The 23,821-nt window shown below is 39.1% G+C and overlaps 1 protein-coding gene across 1 annotated transcript; it reads right to left on the reverse strand.

Annotated features, from left to right (window-relative positions):
• Positions 1-799: 799 nt before the first annotated feature.
• LOC117813007 (vacuolar protein sorting-associated protein 26B-like) lies at positions 800-10,811 on the reverse strand. Its single transcript, XM_034684031.1, has 6 exons — positions 10,299-10,811; positions 9,271-9,427; positions 7,041-7,205; positions 6,748-6,923; positions 6,513-6,655; positions 800-5,187 (listed from the first exon to the last, which is right to left on the reverse strand). The coding sequence occupies exons 1-6, from the start codon at positions 10,519-10,521 to the stop codon at positions 5,053-5,055; spliced, it is 999 nt and encodes a 332-aa protein (XP_034539922.1). The 5' UTR covers positions 10,522-10,811; the 3' UTR covers positions 800-5,052.
• Between the last annotated feature and the right edge of the window lie 13,010 nt (positions 10,812-23,821).

Raw genomic sequence — 23,821 nt, forward strand, 5'->3', positions numbered from 1 at the left:
TTGTTAATAGTATGGGAGTGTTCTCGACTTGTAGTTCAAGTAGTATTGACCGATCATGTATCAGCAGGCTTTGGCACAAAAACAGTCTATATGTGGAGAGGAAACGCAGGTTAAGCCCACTCTGCCGTTAGAAGACTGACTCCCAGCAGCTGTGATAATCAGCTGCTAACAATCTGTTCCAGATCAAACATTCAACTGGAACAGCAGACCTGTTTGACACTACATCAAAGGTAGTGTTTAGATATCACTGATTTCAGGAATGCATAAGAAATTATTAGACATCCATTAAAACACATTTTAAAGTAGTTTTCTTCTCCTCTTAAGGACAGATCTGACAAAGCTTGACTTTTACATTTTAGAAATCTCAGCAAGAATCAGTCTCTTTTTCCCATTTATATTGCAGACAGTCAAGAGAGAAGCCTTTGTGTAACGTGCTACTTACAGTGAAACTGAGACTCACCAGAAACAGATGAATGCCTGCTACTTTGTGGATGCAACGAAGGAAGAATTTACAGATCCTTTTGAAGAGGTAGAAGTTAGTTAGAGTGAAGCCTCTGTAACTTGCTACTTACAGTGAAACTGAGACTCACTAGAAACAGATCAATGGGTGCTACATTTCCCTTTTGGTCCCAACAGTTAGTCCCTTTTCAAGTATAGTGGTATCTGGACTGTAAACTATGTGGCTGAGAGGAACGAAAAACAGAAAAATGGTCTCATCACTTGCCGCTCCAAAGAGTATCTTTATCAGACGGGGAGGTTTGGAGATGAACCATGCAATCAACGCAGACGAGATGTGCTGTTCAGTTACTCCCTTTTAATTCAAAATAAAACAGGAATATAAAATGATTAAAATCAACATTTATAGACAGAAAATTAAAATATGACATTAACAAATGAAAGAGAAGGAGCATTTACATTGTGCATTTACACTGTACAATTCATTATTGTTTCCATCTACCAGCTCACCTTTACGCTCTATAAGCCTACAAACTTTGTTAGTTCAGCTACTGTGTGTACCAGGACTGGAACAATGTAATCACAGACACATAACAGAACAACATAAAAAAAATGAACAGTGTGTTCTCCAAAGTTATTTATGTCTCTTAAAAGTTACTTTTTTACTTGATCAGATTTTTGTGAAGTGTTATTGAATCAATGGAATCAATGTAAGTGCCAAAACAAAGGACACTGATTTTAACAAGAGAGTAATGCAGACCACATTTTAAATTCAGTGTGAAAGTTGTTCAAGGGGAACTGAGGTCAGAAAACAGTTAAAGTGGAGGTCTTTAATCAAACAATGCCAAATTGATTTATCTTTTATTTAATCTTTTCCCGTGGAGTTTACTATAGAACTGAATATTTATATTATATTAGCTTTAAGAAAACAAAGGTGTGGATATTTCAGGTATCTGAAACTATACCATACCCTCTCAAGGGTTGAGTCACTCAACAGAAACTAACCAAAGTGTCTGGTCTAAATGATGCCTGGTTTGGAAGCTGTGCTCCTTATTTCAGCGGTTACCTGAACAGCAGTCTGGAAACAGTGGATCATTTTTAACAGCTCATGATAATCAAGCTCACTCCCTGCCAGGAAAATAACACAACCTAAGAAGGCCTAAATGCACAGTGATAAGAGTTTGCAAAGCTGCACAGCGTTAACTTGCCAAGCAAAAAAGTTGCAGCTAGAGCAAGTAAGGAGGACAGGCTGAGAGCTTCAGGTTCAGTGCTGCACACTCTGTACATGTGTGTGCTCTCTGTTAGGATGGATGGAGGAAGATTTTAGAAAAGGAAGGGAATTAAATTAAAATAGTAATGGCACTCATGATCTACTTTGAAGAGTTAGAAACAACAAAACTACGGATTATGCGTATTTAAAATTTAACTAAGGTTTATGAATTTAAAGAAGTTCACAACAGGGCAGAGTAGACTTTCTTACATTCTTTTTTTTTTTTTTACAATAACATCATTTGATACTACTTTTTACAATCAACCCATTATATTTTCATTAAAAGTGACTGCAGTGGACAGACGGGTGAGCACAGTCTAAAATGGATGTAAGGGCGGTGATAGTTCTCTCCATTGCATTGACACATTTTGGCAATAATCCTTTAGGCACAAAGCTAACTAACCAAAAAGGGCAGTCAGTTACAGCAGCCATCAAGAGGCAGGACTACAGCTCTTCTCATTTCTCTTACACACGGCATTCATCACTTCAAGAACAAAGGGGTTCACAATTCTGCAGTTTCAGATTATGAATCCGACGCACGACCAAAGCTCACAATTTATGTGCTCACACGACTTGGTCAGAAAAGTAAAAATGAAAAGGATCCATCTGTGCATCTTCCACAAAGCTTCAACTGTCCTCTCACACACAATAGAGAAATGAGAAGAGCCTTGTGTCAATTTGTCACTAAACACAGGTGTAATACTGTCTGTAGGAGATATGAAGTTATACTCTAATATCACTCCTCTCCTGAACCCTGCCGTGAGTCCAGAGAGGTCATGAACAGCACTGAGAGCAAGAAGAAGCAGAATGAGATCATAGTGCAAATAAGAAAGCAGGGCTTCAAACTATCACAGATGGGAACATTGATGGAAGAAAATCCCACAGCGCTCGAATGTGCCACGGTTGTTTTAGCAGCAGTGGCAGCACTACAACCAAAAGATGCATCAAACACGTAACTGCTGGTTAAAAATTGAGATTTCTTCAAAAATAAATACTCTACAGTCACGCTTGTTTCTGATGGAATGTATAAAAATATTTGAAGCATTGTTTCATCAAATGTGTAAATGTTTCCTTCATTTAGACCAGATTGAAGTTCTGATAATGGCCTAAAAGTCACTGATTCTTTTAAATAAACAAACTTTTCAAATTAAACCAGATTTATAAAACTGTTTCTAAGAACAGTATGACGACAACGTTATGGGATGTAATGTAAGAAGACTGTAATATACAGTAAGGTTGTAGACTGTATATAAGAAGTGGATTTTACTTTTAAGGTCTGAAAAGTGATGCTTTTGTTCTAACAGAGGCGACTCCACTGCTAGTAAAAAGGAAGACAGATTATATTGAGATCACCATAACAATCTCTTAGGAGACAGCTATCCTTTCTTTTAAAGTACATTTTGTTTTAAAGGAGTTTTTGACAACCAAAATGATCCTCCTGAATAATATTAACATGAAACTAACTCCAGTTAGAAACACAAATACTGACAACTGACATAAGTCAAGTCTACTTTTCATTGCTCTGGGTGGTCCTCTTATGGGATTGTGATCAAGGGGCTGTCTTTTTGTATCCATTTACTGTATTTTTCTACATGAATCTTGATTCTGCCCTCTGTTAAAAGCAAAACCCAATAAAAAGATTGTTAAAAAAACATGAAACTGAATCATGGATGTACTTTGGTAACAAAGCCAGGGCCAGTTTTAGCTTATAGCTGAGGGCCTAAATCAAAGGAGGACTGTGCAGCTTCTACGCCCACTGAACCTGTGCAGATGAGACAAAAACACTCCGTCTAATCCATGAAGTACACTCAAATGGTTAAATACTCCTACATATGTTTTTCACAAAAACATCTGATTCAGAAACACCAGCGTGGACAGTCAGAGGGAAATTTCTACCGTCTGCTGATAGATGGTGGTAACTGGGCTGCACCTCAGATAATTTATATAAAATCAGTTTTGTCAGAGGCTTAACCCTGGCATGTTCAGGAACACATATCAATATGTGTGGAGGCCGTCTGGTGCCGTTTGCCAGAATGGAGATGATACTGTTTTACTGCTCTAGGAAGCTTTGTTGTCATGAACAAATGTCACAATAAACTGGTATGAAGTGTTCTCTCTCCACAATGCCTTTCATTTGTTTGTGGACTGACACAGCACACAGCCCTGCTTCAGTGGAGAGTGGAGATGCCGATCAGACCCAAAACAAGAGCAAGCGGCCGGCAGGGAGCATGATGACTTTGTGGGCATTTTTGCGCTTGAATATCCTACTGTTTTGTGAATTAGACCTTGAGATGGAGCAGATTAGATGGCGGGGCAATTCTTGGTGCTTTCTGAGGCCACAACCCCTTAGTGTTTGCTGATACTTTGCAACTTCCAGCTCCACTCTCTTGCTTGAATATGGTAACTAGGGCTTGGCAATATGGCCTAAAAAAGAAATCAGATTTTTTTTGCAGCAAACCTCAGATGTTTGGAGGTAGACACATTACAGAGCCCAATCATTGTTGATAATATACTGTCAAACTCATGGGCAACCAGTGGAGCACTTGTGACTGTGTAGCACATACCTGAGGTCAATAGTTTTAAGCATGTGGATAAACGCAGACCTTTTCACTGCATGTCTGGGCAGTAGGAACAACAGGAGCCCAAGGGGACTCCCAAACCTCTGAATCCACTTCTTATCTACAGTCTTTGAGTTACAGTCTCTCGTTAAAACACTTCTTTAAGAAACTTACTGTATAACTACAGCTCTGACCTATCCACCCGCCAAGAAAGAAGCTTGAAGGAAAAGTTATCTTAGCAACAAACTGCACATTCATACACATGTGAATTCATGATATTGGTCAAACGTAATTTCAAATGATATTTGAGTGCAACTAATGGGTGGAGTTTGCCACGTTGAACTGTACAATAATAAATGCCAAAAATTTAAGCGAAGCACTTTGAAGACTATTCTGTGCAGTCTCTCTGTGACAAAGAGTCATAATGTGGTAAACTCCACCCAGCTGGTACTTCAAGGTAGGTAAAACAAACACTTGGTCAACTTTAGTCTGAGCCTGGTCTGACTGTTTGTTCCTTTAGCACGCACACACGCACACACACACACACACACACACACACACACACACACACACACACACACACACACACAAACAGACACACACACACACACACAGCCTCTCTGATACACACGCATTCATCCTTAAAAACACTGCAGCTCATTCTATCTCGATGCAAACAAATAATATTCACATTCAGAAGTTGCTGATATTTCTGCGCCGTGTTTCGCTCTCACGCTCACTACACACAGGTGAAGTGTGGGCGGGGCTTTAGCTGTCCTCTTCACTGTTCTGGTTGGGGGTCTTCTCAGGATTGCAGGGGGACTCAAAGCGCTGAGAGGCGATGGCTGCTTGGTGAGACATACTCTTCCTCACGATGTCTCCTTTCCTCCACAGGGTGATCTCCTGAAACAATACAAGCTGAATTGTGAACAAGACAGTACAGGCAGCAGGGGTGTTGGGGAAAAGAAGGGGACTGAATCGCGCCATCCATCTATTATCTTTGCTGCTTTTCCCTGTCAGGGTTGCTGCATCCCTTTCTTTAACAAAATGACCAAAGTATGTCATCTTCGTTAACCTGCCAAATGGGCTGGCTGTTGGCTGGACAGTGACTTATCAAGAGGTCCCCTTCTTTTCTTGAAAACAGACAAAGTGATTCATATCTGTAAAATCCCTGAATAAAGCTTGCTCACATTAACAGACAGTATACCTTGATGTAGGGCTGCAGTATATGAAAAAAACTGATTGTGTGATATTTTCCCTTTCTGCAATACATACTGGGAAATGAAAACACAGGAATATCTATTGTGCTGATCAAATGATCACCCAGCTCTACTTCAACGCTCTAAGGGCGGGGCAAGCCCAGCCAAAGCCAACTTTTGCTCTCTAGCTGACTGAAAATGTTAAATGTCAGAGCATCCTGAGCTCAAATCCTGTGCATCTTACAGGTTAAACAGCATGTTTGTGGAGGCTGATAAGAGGGATCTAAAAGGAGTCTAATTGGTAGATTAACTGCAGTGTTTTTATTCCGTTTGTCATCCACAATAACATCACACACATCTGTGATTCACTTGATTTCTCTTTCTTTACTTTGTTCTATCTTTATTGTATGTGTGTGTACTTTTCAAAAGAAGACGCTGTGATTAACTTGATTTAGCAGTTTGTAACACTAGTCTTCTCTCAGCCCACTGCAAATGCGTCTCTCCCGGTGTAACGGTTTTATAAGTGACCCTGTAAACTGGAATCATTCAGCTGAATGTAACTGAGTTTGTACCTATAGAAGCTTTGAATCAAATATCAAAAGTTGATTTATCGCCCAGCCCTACGTGACACCCCAACCCCTGAATCCACTTCTTATATATAGTCTTTGCATTAGTCTCTCGTTAAAACACTTCTCTAAGGAAGCTACTGCATGACTACAGCTCTGACCTATCCACCCACCAAGAAAGAAGCTTGAAGGAACACACATAAGACATTATACATTTGACTTCCATTTCCTGTTTCTGTCCTTGTAAAGAATAAACTGAATTTCATGTGTCTACAGCAGAGCATTCTGAGGTGAAAAGAGACAAAGCGCCAACAATTCTAATAATCACCTGGACAAAACTTTTAACATCTGAACATTAATCAAGTTAAACAAACTGCTGGATCAGTGACATTGTGTGTTAAGATGACAGGAAAGCCAGACATAACTTTCTAACCGACATGAAGCCGTTGTGCAGTGGATGTACCTGTTGTTTGAAGTAGCGTCTTTCCTCCTCGTCGATGAGGACCAGGTTGAGGTAGTACCGCACCGAGAACTTTTTGTTGATGTCCCTCATGGTGGGCGTCATCTCATAGCCAGCTAGAAACAACCTGATGGGGATCGACTCTCCTGCAGAACAACCAGTGAGAGACAGAATTAGAGTCGAAACACCAACACGCGTTATTACCCACTGGAGACAGGAAGCTTCTTCATCCCCATACCTCTGACAGGTGCTCCATCCATGATCTCATACTTTGCAATGGTGTCGTTCTCGTGGTAGACATTTGGCCCTGTGCCTGTTGTCTCTCTCTTTATGATGTCAATCTCCATGTGTCTGATCTTAATCCTCACCAGCAGAAAGTAAATCTTTCCTACGATCACATCCTTCAAGTGATACCTGCAACAACATAGCACAGTCTGTATCCAAAATGACACTGGTTCTTTCATCATCCTTAGCTTTTATGAGGAGAATGAAGAGGAACATTTCTGATCAAAGATAAACAGAGAATCCTACTTGGACTTGTTGTACTCAAACTCTATGTGTAGACAGTCCTCGATTCCCACTTCCATCTTGATAGAGGAGTTGAGTTCAGGGTAGCTGCTGAGTGTGTGAACCACGATGTCCAGCTCTTTGCTGATGTCATTCAGTCTCCGGCTCACTGTTGCTCTCAAAAAGTAGCTTCAAACAAAATGAAGATTGTATGAATCACACAGAGCTGATATAAAACATGACTATGAGGGTTGTTTTAAAGAGCTGGCTTACTCATTCTGAGATGCAAATTTCTGATGTACGTAAGAAAGTTTTGGAATGTCTCTGGAATTTTTCTTCAACCAGCAGCTGGGATTTTTCAGGGCAAGTAATCTAAATATAATGAGTCCCAAAATGTGCTGGTTTTCACCTTTAACAGTTGCCAGTGATAATGTCTGACTGTCCCTACTGAAATATACTCTTTAACTGTGTCTTCACAATAGACTCAGTTTCTTGCACAATTGAGTCATCGTACTGATTCTTGTGACAATGCCGTGCTAATGCGCTAAAAGATTAGGTATTCACTTGTTTATGAAAGCCAAGTATAATTTCACGAGATGCTCCATGTTCCTCAATTTTCTTCAGGTCGCTGGCTAGCCTTCTGATCCATCTATCTGTGCATTATCTGTCACTGCTTCAAAATAACATACAAGCTAACCATAGACTAAAATTAGGATTTTTTTTTCTCTCACAAATGTATGACTGCATCCTGTATGTAAAGTCTTAAACTTGAAGTTTAAGACTTTAATCTCAAAATCCCAAGTCTTTTTTTCCTCTCTAAGGTGGTCCTAATACTTTGTGATAGCTTGTAATGCCAAATACCCAGCGCATTACATAGCAACAGTAACTGGTAATACAGATGTAGGTGCATCTGGTTTAATTTTATTTATTTATTCATATTACAAAGAAAGAAATATTGCAATGTCAGTTTTATCTAACATTTCTCACCCCTAGTCTGCATGTGTTTGCAAATGGGGGGTAGGATAGATCCCAGTGACCATAGAATTGTATTTCTACTTGAAATGCCCACCACTAGTTTTTCTATCCATGTTTTCTTTGCATGAAGTGCACTATGTCTGTGTCAATGTCTACAATATGGCAGACAAGAATGCACCTTTCACTTTTAAGCACATACTGGGAGTAGTGTTCTTAATGTCAGCATATCCTTGTTACAAGACAATGAAGTCTCTGTGTTCTATTCCATTCCATTCTATTCTATTCTGTTCTATTCTGTTGTGTTGTGTCCGATTCCTTTCTATTCTATTATGTTGTGTTCCATTCATTTCTTTTCTATTCTATTCTATCATGTTGTGTTCCATTCCTTTCTATTTCCGTCTCATTCTATTCTCTCATTCTATTCTATTCATGTCTTATTCCACAACACAAACAAACAAACAAACAAACAAACAAACAAACAAACAAACAAACAAACAAGTCTTAGCAGCAGCGCAACAGCTGTTCCTCATGCTGTTGTACTGATGCCTGCACTCTGGGTATTATTGACTGTTATCGTGTCTAACAACATTAGTAAGGGTTCCCTACTGAGTTCAACTGAGTTCAAGCTCTCTTCAAAGTCAATAGACTCCATTGAAAAAAACAGTAATTTTACCCCCCTAGAACACAGCTGCTGGTCTAACATTACCTTGATTTGTTAGTTTGTTCATAATGTAGTCTGATGATGTTGGTTTCTCAGGATTGGCTCTGATTCAATACATCTCAAAAACAAATCTTAATAACGAACCACGGCCGGGGAAAACTAGAATCTGAGTAAAATTTAAATAACATTAATACTGGTCTGGATGAATATACCTTGCCATGTAGTTTCCTCTCTGAATTTATCATCACATTTCCAGTTAACTCCTTTTGTCTCTCTTACAGCCACTGTCTTCTTCTGTGTCTGTGATGAAAGTGGAGTCAACTAGCCTCATTGGATAGGAGCATGGTGATGCAGAGGTTCTTTATTTGTGTGACACACTCTAGTACATTCAGTAAATGTACACTGTGAAAATCAGTATTATCTTCTGGTATCTTTTATCAACTATAGAAATGAGAACTTAATACTGAAGCTGGTTGCACGATACACACACCAGCAAGCACTGCTATGAACTCTTACAATCAGTTAAATGAATGTGTTTGGTATGTGTGATAAATTCTTGCTGAATCAACATTGCAAAGACCTCCAGCAGAGCTCACCGAGGGCACACAGCAAACATACCGTAGCTTGACGTTCTGACCCGTGTATGACTCGTAGGGTTTCTCGACATGTGTGAACTCAAAGTCATACGTCTGTGACTGTGTAAGCTCTCCTGGGCGAGCCAAGTCTTTCACCAGAGAGACAAACTCGTGGTGGTTTCCTCTGTCATAGTACAGCTCTGGAAAAGACAGATGAACAGAATCATCAGGAGCAGTTTTATTCATAGTTTTGAGTTCAGCGCTGGCAGTCATGATTTGATCTGACAAAAGGAGGATAGTATCCATCATCTTAAGACGAGGGGCCTCTTTATTCATTATGTGACACTGCTTTGACACCAAATTAAACACTCCAGTCTCTTTTTAATAAGACCACCTGTGAGGATGACATTCACCCCCTGATCTAAAGCACTTCTTCTTCTTCATTTTGTAAAAAAAGTTGTGGTAATCATAAAAAAGGGGAAGGGATATAAGAAAAAATGTCAAATACTAATGTTTTTTAATGATCTCTTACCGTCATGATAACAGGAACTTGAATTAAGAGACATTAAATGCAACATGTACTCATGTACTTCACAGTTGTATCCCTTCTTGCTCACTACACTTTATCCTCAACTCAGTTTGCTACTAGCACAACAGCAACTCTAATGTGCAACCTGCTGCTGATATATCATAACTGTCACGTAAACTTTGGACTTTTAACAGTAAATTAAGATTTCAGAATAAAACCATCATATTTGTGATTGAAGGGAGTAGGTGAAGTTTTAAAGAACATAAACACAGGTGTGAAAGGTCAGGGAGCAAGTTAGCCAACGGCTGCTGTGTCACGTGACGTTAGCTTGCACCCACATCTGTCACGAGACCTGACACTTCTAACTGACACTTGTTACGTCACCACAGCGGACTCTGAAGATTTGCGGTTCAGACTTGAGTTATTATTAGTATGAATATATAACAAACTACACATTATGAGTGGTTAGAAGTGCGGTGACTGGATTTAACTAGCTCCACAACACCTCCTGTCACACTTCAGGCCCCCGTCAGCCAGCTCACCTATCTGCCCGATAAACTCGATCTTGATGCCGTTGTGCTCCAGCCTCTTCCCCGGGTACTTTAATGTCACGTTGACTTTCCCAGACACCGTCTCTCCGTCGTAAAACAGAAAATACTTGTCCTTCCTGCCGTCTTCGCTCTTGTGCTCAGCTTTCTTTCTCGTCTCGGCGTCATTCAGGACTATATCGATCTCCGCACTTTGTCCAAACCCGAAGAAGCTCATCGCTACTCGTTGTTGAAACCCTGTCAGTGAATAAAAAAGGCTCTATAAAACTGTACACCGTAGTTAGAGCTCGTTTTAGCTGTGAGGTGTTCCAGTGCAAAACAGCTTCCCAGATTATTGAGTACTTCGAGTTACAAACGACCAACTGCGCATGCGCCTGTAGTCATGTGAAGGAAAGCTTTATTTATCAAACAAGTGTTTCTTTTCCTCCTCTTATAAAACTGTTGATACAAACTTTACTTCCACTCTAAAACTATTACAGTAACAAAAGGTCGAGTGACAGTATTTTAATATTCTGACACTTTGTAGTCACAGCACGCCTGCACTTTTTTGGCGCAGTAACAACAGGCGGAAGAAGCAACAAACCCTCCATTAATGAGACTGTGCTGCCCGAAGTGGAGACTGTCAGGTTGACATAATTTGCTGCAGTAGTTTAAGTTTCTAATATAGGGTGTTTGGCTTACCTGTTATCGTGGCAGATAGCACTTCGGGTGTAATATTTATTCAACAGATCCATCTGCCATAGCTGAGGGTGTCCTGAAGTTTTAAACCCCATGGCCTATAATTATTTTCTTGCTATACAAACTCAAATGTATATCCAATCCAATCCACTTTTTTATATAGCACATTTAAAAAGACAATCATGTTTTGCAAAGTGCTGCAAAGTGAGGTAAATTAAGTTAAAACACACATAATATAAAACGCTGTCAGAAAATAAAATAGAATAAAGTAAAAGAAACATGATAAAACAAATAAAATACTTTGAAAATAAATAATAACAAAATACATAGAATAAAAACACTGTAAGAGCAAATACAAATCCAATAAAAGGATGGACAGAGACAGAGACCACACAACTCTCAAGCTGGGTTAAAAGCCAAGGAGTAAAAATATGTTTTAAGTCGGTAATGTTAGGGACAATCTAACATGGGGGGGCAGCTCGCTCCACAATTTGGGGGCCATTGCCGAGAAGGCACGGCCACCCCTGGTTTTCAGCCTGGTCTTATGGACCACAAGAAGTTGCTGTCCTGTAGATATGATTTATCTTGCACAATTGAAAGACAACAAAAATCACACATCTTATGAGGAAAAACTATTTCAATCTCCTGTAAGTAGTTCATAACTGCTTAAGAAACAGACTGATAGGTGAACACTAATGCCTCTTCCAAACAAGACTAGCATATTGGTTGGCTATTCTTATAAAGTTATTTTCTGATGTCTGAAACCAATGTTTAGGGCGTAGGTGCAAGACAAAATGAAGAAACATGCCCCTTTTTAAGATTTTCTATGGAAAAGATTCTTTCAAAATTATATATTTGTTTGTAACAGGAAAGCACCTACACTTAAACATCAACAAGAAGAGATAAATAGAGAGAACAAGTACATGTCCACAGGGGGGAACCAAAATCGACATTAAACTGTAAGTTCCCAACAGTAGTTTTTTTTTCAATTATCTTAAGTACCAGAACAGAAACCAAATACGAGAGCAGACAGGTTATACCAAGTTATGATAAAATATATGAGAACTGAGTTTATTGCATGGGTAGCTTCAATCTGTTAAATACACTGCTGTAAAAAACAGCTATGAGAACATCAGTCTTAACAATTCAGTTCTCCACCCTGATCCAATCTTATTTTCAGTGTTCTGTAATTCGGTTCTTCTGGGCCCTTACAAAAACTTTGAAGCATAAACTTCAAGCATGCACCACAGAAGAAAAGGCTTGTGTTTTGCACATGCACACACACACACACACACACACACACACACACACACACACACACACACACACACACACACACACACACACACACACACACACACACACACACAAAAAAAAAAAGATAATAACACCATGACTACTTAATAGTGGGGGGATGTGGGGGCCATTGGGTTTAAGGATATGTTTAATTTCAAATATTATTGATTTTCTACACTTGAATACAATTTATATCTACAATAAAAGATCAACATGTTTACTAAATATCTACTGAAAAAAAAATCTGGTTAGGTATATGTATTTATTTTTTCAAGGGTGCTGGGATGAAAATAAGGGGTGTGAAAACAGCGTTTAGGGGTCTAAAGACATCCACTTATTCAGCACAATACTGTTCATCAAAATTTTCAGGCAAGAGCACTCAGTTGCATTTAAGATATTTTGTATAGAGGTGGGGTCGGTTAGTGATCATATAGCACCAGACCCAATGTATGGCAATTGTAGTTCTCTAAGGATTTAAAACCACAAGAAGTCAGACGAATCAAATCTGTCTGACTTCAGGTTGAAATCAGTGCTGCTGTTGACAGAGTGTGTGTATGTTATCAGGGGAGACTTTAAACCTGTGTCCTACTTTTACTGATTCTGCATATTAAACAAATACTGGGTACAGGAATTTTTGGACTCCAGTGGATGTTTCAGTTGGCAGCTAAGAGATGGGGTGCATTGCTAAATGACTACTTTCTAGGAAAATGCTCCAAAAGGCGTGTCCAGGCTTTTTTGGGTGTCCTGACAGGGGCACTGACTTCTGTAGATGGTGGTGTAAAGAATGTGTGCACACATCCATGAATCAGTGACATTTATTAACCTTTTCTTATCCACTAATCATATCTGTTTTAACTCCAAACATTTAAGTATCATACAGATGCTAGGGTTAGGGTCATACAACCTTAATTCCAAAATATTTGCAACAAACTTGGATAAAAGCAGAATCTGTTGGTGTGCACATAATTTAAACCCTATTTCATTGAAAGGAGTGCAAAGACAATTTATCAAGCGTAAAAGCTGAAAGATTAGATCATTTTATAAAATACATATAGTCATTTTAAATTTGATACCAGAAACCTGTAAAAAAAAATGGGAAAGATGCAGCAAAACACCGATAGAGTTGTTTAATGCTGAAAAATCCCCTCAAACAACATCTCCAAACTATTGAGGTTAATTAACAATTGGTTAGTAACAAGGGGGTTGTTTTTGTAGTTTCTTTGCACCAAGAGTCAGGATTCTTTTTCAAGCTGTGAACATACACGCTCAGTTATTCTCATTTTGGTGTAACTCTTACAATAACCATGCATGCACCTGTGTGCCCATTTGATTTGCAGCCAATGCATTTCATATTGTTGAATGCATTCACTTCATCTCATGCTTTCTCTTGAGGTCTTTCCAAGCCCTGAAAAAGAACGGAGACATGTTGCTGTGATGGCGGAGCTTCAACACCAGAGAGCAGAGTTACACAACTGAACGGTGAGATCTAACAGAGTGTCCTTCTGAGCTCAACTTGAGGTGAAAAGGTTTTTGTCTTCCTCAGACATTTTCTGCCATTGGTCAGTTTTCACAGGTCAAAATTAATCCACATTACTGCATGCTTTCTATGACAATGTGTCTCAACTGAAACCAGCGCAGGGATGATTGTTTTCTTTCTTTGAATATTCAATTTTGTATTTTTTTGAGAGGGTTGGTCGATGGTTTATTATTGCTTCTAAAAAACAGATCATATAACACATTTTAGGTGCATACATCAAACAACAAAAACCGAATTTATAAATCTAAGGGACAAACAAACAAACAAACAACAAACCCACAAAGCTTCTAAAGAGGGAGAACATTTTTTTTACTTATCTTTCGGGTCAAACAAGAGACTGATGTGTAATCAAGCTAACCAAACCTTACGTTTTAATTTCTTCTCAGAGCTGGTGTTCTGCTGAGATGCGTCAAAATATGCTGCTTTAGCACAAATTGATAACAGAGGGTGTCAATTCCTATCATATCACATTATATCATCAATTCATTTCATAGTGCACCCCTACATGTGCACTGTCAGGACATGGGATATAAGTATCTCTGGTCAAACAATGCTCCTAGCACAAAACCATGTTATATTTAATTACAACTCTCTTCATTTGCACTTTATAGGAAAAAGGTGAGCATGTTTTTGCTCTTGTAAAAGCCTTTGCTTTAAATTTCAAGAGACAAGTATCTATTTCCTCTGTCAAATAATAAGAGGCACCTAGCCCGCCTTTGCCCCGACCCCTTATCCCTGAGGCCTTGTTATCTTCTCTATTTCTGAGCTTTTAATTTCTATTCTCTGAATCCAAAGACTTCTGACTAAACACAAGTCCTGTATTCAGCATAAGAAAGATCTTATTTTTGGATTAACTCCACCAAAACATGATATTGTTCATCATGTTATCACTTCATGCTGTGCAGTCTGTAGTAATACATATATGTTAATCTTTATTGTGTGAACTTTGCCCTCTCTTTTACTTGATATTCACCACATCACACCATTTTTTTTATCATTTCATTTATAAACTAATAAAATCATGAGATCATGTTAAATTTATTTTCATACATTTTTTGAAAGGGTTACATATTGGCACTGTTCTGTGAATAAAAAAAAAATGCAAGCAACAAGACATATGTAGACAGTGTCATATTTCAGTTTACTGAAAATAATAAAAGTGTAAAGTTTAGCGTGTGTAGTGTTTAATAATAAAATACAGAGTAAAGCATATCAAGATGCAGAGGGAATAGCCATCGAAAAATCAGAGCCAAGCAAAAAGTTAAGTCTCAGAAATGTAAAAAAAATATTTTTTACTAAAAAAAAAAAATGAATTAATTGAGTTTTAGAATGAGAGCATTTTTACAACCTGTTTCATATGTTTTGTAACATTCTGCTGAATAAAATATGTGAACAGCACCCTAGTGAATCTCCTCTTCTTCATTTTCTAGCCTTTGTATATTGTTTTATTTCTGTTAGCTTTGGCGCTCTTGACCTTTTAATCTTGTTGTATTTCCTTCTCATTCCTGTCATTTTGCAACTGTTGTCATTCTGCTCTTACTTCCCTGCTTTATTTGGGTTCAATTTTTAGTCACTGTATTCCTCATATTTCTCTTTTTATTCTCTTTTATCTTTCCATTTGTAGCCCTGTTTTGAAAAGTGCTACATAAATAAAGCATATTATTATTATCATTATTCCCTCGAAACATTTTAAATCTAGGATGCAATTTCTCATATAAATGAAAAACTGAATAAGTATATAAAAATAAAACAAGAGAGTTCAAATCTTGAGTCAAACACCGTGGGCTTACAAAGTTGAAGACGGTATTTTCAGGCTTGGTACATTTTTTTATATACTGCTGTGAATAGTTTTAAATGGCTGCCAGACCCCAACTGAAGCTATTATCAAGGCTACTTAAAAAAATAAAATACTTTAAATCCACATATTGATTTGGAAATTATTTTTTATGCTCATGGTTTGAGATGTGTCCAAGGTCAACTCTGTGGCCTTCTTAAAATGAGCTAATGTATGAAGCTGTTATCACTCACATTAAACTGAATGTTTCTACTGATGGTGAAGTAAAACTAAGGTGAACACGGCCACAGATATGATTTGTTTTATTTTTCATGTATCAGTCCTTAAAGCAACAGTATTACGCTCAGGTTATCGTCCTTCTGCTCTGTAGCAATTTTAACATTTTGTCTTTGAAAACCTTCATTACAGCTAATGTTTCTGAAGGGTCCCCCCAGCATGCTGGAACCCAGCACCCCCTTCACTGTGGCCATACTACAAAGTTGTGTTTCTCTCTTTATGGTGACAATTTATGTAATGTGGGAACAAATTTCAATTGTTCGCAAGACCTCCTCTGATCATCATTATTGGTCTTATTTACTTGTTTGTTCATTTATTCATTCATATATTCATCTACTGATGTAGTTATTCTTACATCACTGCTCCACTTCTTTTTATCTGTGTTTACGTTCTCTGATGTGATGTTACCTTCTTCTCAAAAGCTTTTTATTGTCCTTTAATGCTTATTTACCTCTATATTAAAAATTATTTATTTCTCTGCTGCTGTTGAAAATCCATCTGTTACATCACTTTATTCTGTTTCATTTGTATTTTTTGAACCCCCCCCCCCCCCCCCCATAATATCACCTCTGAGTTTGCTGAAAAGCAGCATGATTATTCAAAAGTCAAAGTGTAGCTTTGTCCGGTTTGTCCTCAGGAGGAGAAGAAAATACCTACAAAAATTGTTGGTTGAATGGAGGTCAGATCGATCATTTGATGGTCTAAACACTGATTGGCATTTGTGACATAGCATCAATTAGATTGATTTGTTGCTCAAGTGTAAATATGTTTGCTTGCTGCAGTTGCATATAGCTTCCATGTTGTCCTTATGAAGTCCAAACCTCACCCAAACGTCATAAACACAATAAACCGCACACTACAACATGTATTTGTTGAATTATCGTTGTGTTCACTGGAGGAATAGTCATGATGCATGTATAGAGATGTACAATATGTGTTGTACTTTGAGTGTTTCCGTCACTCCGGCTCATTACAGACCTCCTCTGGGTTCAGGTCCTCATAACAGAGTAATTATGATTATGGGAACAGATCACAAGAATCCCCCATTGGTGAACATAGTTATGATCAGCCCTGACAACAATTTAATGACTGCCCCCAGGCTCTTATGTTACATGAACCGAGACGTAACAAGTCTTTCATAACAATGAGTCACTTTGGAGGAAAAAGTCTAAAAATGTCTCTCTGAGCGTGCTGCGTCCTGTGAGCGTCGTCTGGGGAGACTCCTCCTCGCGTTTGGACTCAAACTTTAACAAGCAGTCCTCCAGCTGTCCTGTAACTCTGGAAATAATCAGTCATTGAGCTCAGGAGGTGCAGCTGCAGCTCTGCTCTGATACAGACAAATATCTGTCAATGTGTCACTTCATCACATCTCGCTGTGAGATCGTCTAAATAAGCTGCTTCCCTTCTGTCACTCCAGGTTTGCTCCTATCAGTCTCTGTGGTGTCTGCTCTGCACACACTCTCTGATCTGTGTGTTTCTGCTCACTGCAGACAGAAACAGACAGAACAAACAGCCTTTCTAATGTCTGTTAATAAATCAGATGATGTTGCAGAAGTTCCCCTCTGGGGTTTTCTGTGTATAAAATTAAACCTTTATATTTATGGTCTTTTGTCAACAAGACATTTGACCTATGCCTTTATTAGCTTAACACATCGTCTTCTCCCCTTTTGGTCCTTTGTTGGAGAAACTCTTTATTGAAGAGTTTCTCTCAGCTCATCTGTCTTATTGTAATGTTTTCTTAGCAGGATGCTTACTCTAACAGTGCTTTTATGTATGAACATTTTTGCCTCTAAAACAAACAATATAAACCAGGGAATAAATTAGATATTGTGTAATAAATCAATTTAGTAAGAGTAACTTTTATTTGAAAACCAATTAATGGAGTAAAACTATGTAACTGTATTCACAGTATATTTTTTGAAACCTTATGGAGATGTGTTGCGCTAACATTAGAAAAATGACTTTCAGGCAGTTTTTTTCAGACTGCTGTCAGCTTGCTTTGCAGCCTGGTCTCTTCCTCCCAGAAGAAATCAGTGTTGGCCTGAAAACCAGAGCACCACTGTGTGAACATGAACAGTTTGTAGTCTCATGTGATGTTCTCTAACTGCTCTGTCACTGACTTTTCAGACACAATAAAATACAAATGACACTTTGTCTTCAGGGAAGACAGAAACAACAGAAGTGTCAGGGTGTCAGAGCTGATGTGAAATCAGTCAGATTTCATACAGGACATTGTGACTGATGAGAGGTAAGGCTGCACTCATGATCGCACTGACTGAAGTGTCCTGTTTCTCAAGCTGGGTTTTCTTCCACTTTGTGTGTTAGCAAGCTGTAGATTCTTACGTGTAAGAACATGGATGGAAGATGTGTTGATTTTTATTATTGAGAACTACTTTAGGTCACACTCTAAGGTCAGTAACCAACAGGTATGAGAGTGGCCAATGTGATCAAGGTTGTCCTATATTACTGCCAATATTATAAGTCGCACCCATGCATAAATCAGTCTGTGTTTTGGGTCTGTAAGAGGGAAAGATGTGCAGGTGTGTCTTCACCATGTTGATTTTGCAGACCTGTCAGCTACTGGTCTGGTAGTTGAGTTCTGCCTGTGGTAACTGTATAATAAATGGACGTAGTCTCTGTGACGTCCCCAATTTGTTTCTGAAGCGGATTGTTGAAGCCTATTATTGGTGGTCGCCATATTGAAAATGCTGACTCAACCTAACTTTGGTCGATCTAGCATGAGGCAAAAAGGTGGATCTTAGGCGGGCCTTCAGCTTCCTCTCTAACAGCGACAGTGTGCCCACCTGTCAGTCAAGTCAGCCATGCCGTTAATTAGGCAAAACTTTAATTTCTTCAAAAATAACAATTATAAAACTATCTGAGGAAATTAGCTATTTAGATCAAAACCATCTTTGTACCCAGGTTTAAACGTGTTAATTTTTGCTGTAAAGATCAGCTTTTTGGAATGGGTGTGTATGTGGTTTCTGGTACTTCTTGAATCAGCCTAAAGTGGACACTCAAGGAACTGCAGGTTTTATTACTTCTGCATTGGCTTCATTTCTCAGAGCCGGGGTTGCAGCTTGGATAAGACCTCATATAATGACACAAACTTTGTTTAGGAAAAATGTATGTCATGTATGTTTTGGTTTTATAGTTTGATCCATGTCCTGTCTGTTGACATGGAGGAGGCTGGCTTTATGACCTACACTGCAGCCAGTCTGTAGGGACATCTCAACATGTTTGGTTTCACTGGTGGGAGATGTCATGTCATGCATTTATATACAGTTGAAGGTTTTACTAAAAAAATGACTTTTGGCTTGGGACTTGTGAATCAAATATTTCAAACCCAAAGAGGAACCTTCATTTTTTGTTGATTTTGGTGCCCCCCTGTGTACAAAGTCAGTGATTACTAGTACTTTTTAATAAAACAAATTATGGTCTGACATTGACCAAGAGGCAGCAGACAGGTATTAAAAGTAACTTAGGAGAAATATTAATTATTTACTGATGGACTTACTGTGAGGAAAAACTACTAACAGGAGCTTTAAGTTCACCTGATTTTACCCAGTCAGTTACTCATCCTGACACCAACACATGGATGCAGTGAGACACTTACACTTGAGTGATATGTATCAGACAGGCAGACAGGAAGACAGGCAGACAGATAGACAGATCAGGTCAGTGTGTGGGTCAGGTGTGCAGAGATCTTGTGCAGACAGTGCACCTGAACATAGGTAAACACTTGATTACACAGCAGTCAGGCAAACAAGAGGATTAATGCAGAAGTCCAGATTATTCTGGTCTGGATGTTAGCACAACAGAGACACCCTGAACCATCTGCTGACACTGAGGTGTAAATCTGAGGGTTTACTGTACAGGTCTGATGACAGGATGGATCACAGGCACGCAGGTGAACAGGCAGCAGGAGTGGAACCTGATGTCTTGCCAAGACAAACACCCACACACAGGATGCTTTTCATTACGTTAATTCATTCTTCCTCTCTCCTCCGGATAACAGGAAATCTCTTCCCCGACATCACTGAGGATGTTCTGGTCCCTGACAGTCACCTTGAGGAGGAGGAGGCGTATACACAGGTGTATCCTACACAGGACTGTCTTAGTTACTGTAATTTAGTGACCGGATTAGCATTTCCACATTCATGAACACAGGTGTTGCAGCTCCACATACATCATCCTTTATTCACACAGTTTATTTTGAGTATGCAGGTTCCCAAGCTTTAAATGTGCCATCACAACATGAACCCAGTGCTCTGATTTCCACTTAAATCAAACAGTGGGGGAAATGATCCTGAAAAGGCTGACTGAAATAAAAAGTAGATCATATGATGGAGTTTTTAGAGAGATGATACCCATGCAACGCTTTCAATTGAAGCCATGTCTGATACAATTGCAGACTGAGGGCCTGATTTACACAAGGATTGTGCAGCTTTTGCATGTGTTAAACCTGTGCAGATCAGCTGATAAGACATCTTCTCATTTACAAAGCATGTGCAAAGGGTTAAATGCTCCTCAATCTGCACTGCAGAGTAAATAGCATTACTATGTTCTGGTGTTGTTTGCATACATTTCAAAGAGCCATACTGCATTAATCCTTTCTATGCGAAAGAAAAATCATTGCAAATAACACATTAGAATGATTGTTCACTAACAGCTGAAGTGAAGTTTTTACCCTCTTCTTAGAGCCGGTGGTAATTGCGCTGGAGCACTTATAAGTGTTATTACGCTCAAACTCTTCAATGAACATGACAAGGATCCAATCTCTGGATGGCCTAAAAATAACATATCTGTACTTACAGTCTGGTAATGTAACATTACTATTATTATACTAATCAGGGGATATATCAGTCTGAGGCTCAACAGCACATATAAGCTGCGCAATTACCCAAAACAGAGTGTGTTTCTTTCTAATCTGAACAAGCTGCCTTTGGTAACTCACTTCAGGAAGTGGATATAAACTGTGCTATTAGTGTAACATCTGTCATGAATCAACTCTACTATCAAATGGTAAGAACTGTTTCTGTCCGTTCAAATTGTCATTGATGTGGATACAATTTGGCATCGTCAGGATGAGAGCGCACAGTGCAGCTCTGCCGACAGATATTGGAAATGAAGGCAGCTCATCTCAGGTGCAAAACTGGAGCAAACTGCAAACTGCACAGAGCTGCAGAACTCTCAGGGCGTTTTGGCTCTTGAGTATCATTAGAGCAATTTGGTCTGTGAATTGGATCTTGAAATGGAGCAGATACTGGGAGCAAATGAGCCGCATTTGTTGGTGCTATCAGGGGCTGCAATCCATCCTTAATGAATTCCCCCTCACTGTTGCTAAGACCTGGAAGCTAGCTAGAGTTGTCCCCTACCAAGTTAGCCTAATGCTACTGAGTGTTGAGGAACAATCATTGGAAAAGCACAGAATAATCTACTCATGACACAGGGGCTATTTACACCTATATCAACATCCCTCTTGAGTGATCCAATCACAGGTGGAAGTTGTAGAAGCGTTCACACTTTGCATCAACATACATCTTCATAGCAGGCATTCAGAAATGTATGTTGATGTGTTGAAATGCAGGACAGAATAGATAGACAGGGATAGAGAATAGTAGAGGGACAGACAGGTTCTGGTTGTAACTTCTCGTCTCTGTGTCTTCACTGCGCTGTCACACACTCTGCTTGTTTTATATCTCAAACAGAGAGGGGAGACACTCTAAAACTTAACAAAGTGTTTTGCCAGGAGATGAATCAACACTTAGAAGATGAGAACATGATCATTGGACATGAACTCTGTAGTGAGGCAGTAAAAGCAGTGGTGAAGAGGTGGATTTTAATATAATAATGGTCTGAGATGATTCATCTCCACAGTCAGTGAGCTTTTTTCCGTCCTCATAGGTGACCGGAGCTTTAATAGATTTTTCTGTAAATTAAATAAAAGCGCCCATTGGCCCTGCTGCAGAGCACAATATATGATCCCTGCTGAGCTCATTGATTATAATGCTCTTTAACCAGGAGGTGGCTGCCAGTTGGCACAGTGAGCAGAGAGGAAGAAGAGGACGATTTTTCTGTGTGGAAAGTGGAAATGGCTTAACTCCACTAATAGATTCCGGCTTTAGATCAACAAAGATGCTGTCAGGAGGATATTTTATGGCCTTTCAGACCAAATAGGATTTCTGTGAACAGCGGGAGACTCAAGGAGGATTGAGGGGAGCAGAAATACTACGAAATGTCAAATGACTGCAGAACAGATGCAGAATCCTAAATTTACACACAACTTCAATTACTGCCTCATGTTGCGAGAGTACCTGCCAACCAGTGAAGTTTCAGTTTACATCCATCACCATGATTCACTGAATGATCGTGTAGCTGTGGACAGGATGAGGGATATATCTGTTTATTGATGATATTTGGAAGAATTCATAACCCGAAAAGAGTGAACAACAGCAGAAGTCGGCCTAGCAGAGATGCTGACAATTCATTTCTGCTACAACAAATGAAACCCTGAAGCAAACTGCACTGAGATAACTTGTGATGTGGTCTCAAATCTGTCGAGAAGACAGCATTTATGTTTTATGTTCTAAGAAATATAAATGCCTGTCTATGGTTTACACTGCAGACATTAACTAGGACCTAATGATGTCACTGTGAATCTGACCTTTGACGTATTCAGTTAATCATGTAATTTCTTCCTTATTTTATCTGGATAAACATTTGTGTGAAACTGAATCCTCACAACTTTGACCCAAAGTTAGATGCAGTATATTTGGAACATTTTCCCTTGCAAACAGATTTTTATGATATGAACAACATGTTCTGCCAGATGCTTCCTCAGGCTTGCCCATGTTGTTCAATAACAATAAAGTCAAACCTAATTCATTTCAGTGTGCGACAGTCTACTTGTTATTTGTCATAGGTAAAATGGACTGTGTTTATATTGTATTATCTCTAGTCTTTTGACCACTTAAAGTGCTACTACATTAATGTCACATTTACACACTGATGGTAGAGGCTGCTAGGTAGAGCCAATCAGTATTGACTAATCCCATTCACACACCGATAGCACAGCCACTAGGGGAAGTTCAGGGTTAAGTGTCTTGCCCAAGGACACTTTGGCATGTGGACAGCAGGACCAGGTATTGACCTTCTGACTGAGAGACGACCGACTCTAAGCCAACCTTTGGTTCTGATTATATGTCATCATTTGTTTGCATGAAAATTTGTTCCTGGAAGCCAAAAGTCCTGAGGACTTTTGATTAAACTTCAGCTGCAGAGCACATCCCTCGAGGTTTTACTTGTTACCCGGTTAACATTCACAAAAATGGGGGTGTGGATTTAGCCTTGTGGTTAAGTTGTGCAGCCTTTTGGCAGGCAGCTGGGATTCAATTCCAGCATGTCATTCCCCCACTCTCTCTCTCTCGGTCTCCTGCTCTATCCACTGTTTTATCGTCTCCAAATAAGGGTGTAAAAACCCCAAAATATCACAGATTTAAAAAAAATTAAAAATGGGTTAGACAGACTTAAGCAGGGTACACATTTCAAGGTAACCAAGATGATTTTGGCCCGATCGCCCCTTCTGACAAGTTAGCAATGTTTTGATTTTTGATTGTTCTAAAGATTATCTGGCAGGGTTTTCTTTGGTGTGATGTTAAGAGTAACGTTTACTTCCCTGACATGCTCTACAGACAATCTGGGCAGCACCAATTTTAAACTGTAAATTGTAAAGTCAATATTTGGGGTTAGTTATCCTGTTGCATGGGAGGACCCCTGGGGACAGCCTAAAGACCCAACTTTGAGTGCTTGCCATGGCCCCGTTCTAAGACTTTAGTACAGAAGCTTTTGGATTTTCCATCGTTCAGGTCTCTTCTAGCTGAAAACCTAATTTCAAGTGGATTGGACAAACCTCTTTGGACAAGAAACTTTCTA

Source organism: Notolabrus celidotus, chromosome 5 (genome assembly GCF_009762535.1).
Source record: "Notolabrus celidotus isolate fNotCel1 chromosome 5, fNotCel1.pri, whole genome shotgun sequence".
Lineage (NCBI taxonomy): Eukaryota > Metazoa > Chordata > Actinopteri > Labriformes > Labridae > Notolabrus > Notolabrus celidotus.

Excerpts from the sequence above, each read along its gene's own strand:
- LOC117813007 (XM_034684031.1), bottom strand. The coding sequence starts at position 10,521 with ATGAGCTTCTTCGGGTTTGGACAAAGTGCGGAGATCGATATAGTCCTG. Across the intron at positions 7,206-9,270 it reads GGTCAGAACGTCAAGCTACG|CTACTTTTTGAGAGCAACAG; the intron begins GTATGTTTGCTG and ends TTTTGTTTGAAG. Across the intron at positions 6,656-6,747 it reads GGATGGAGCACCTGTCAGAG|GAGAGTCGATCCCCATCAGG; the intron begins GTATGGGGATGA and ends GTTGTTCTGCAG.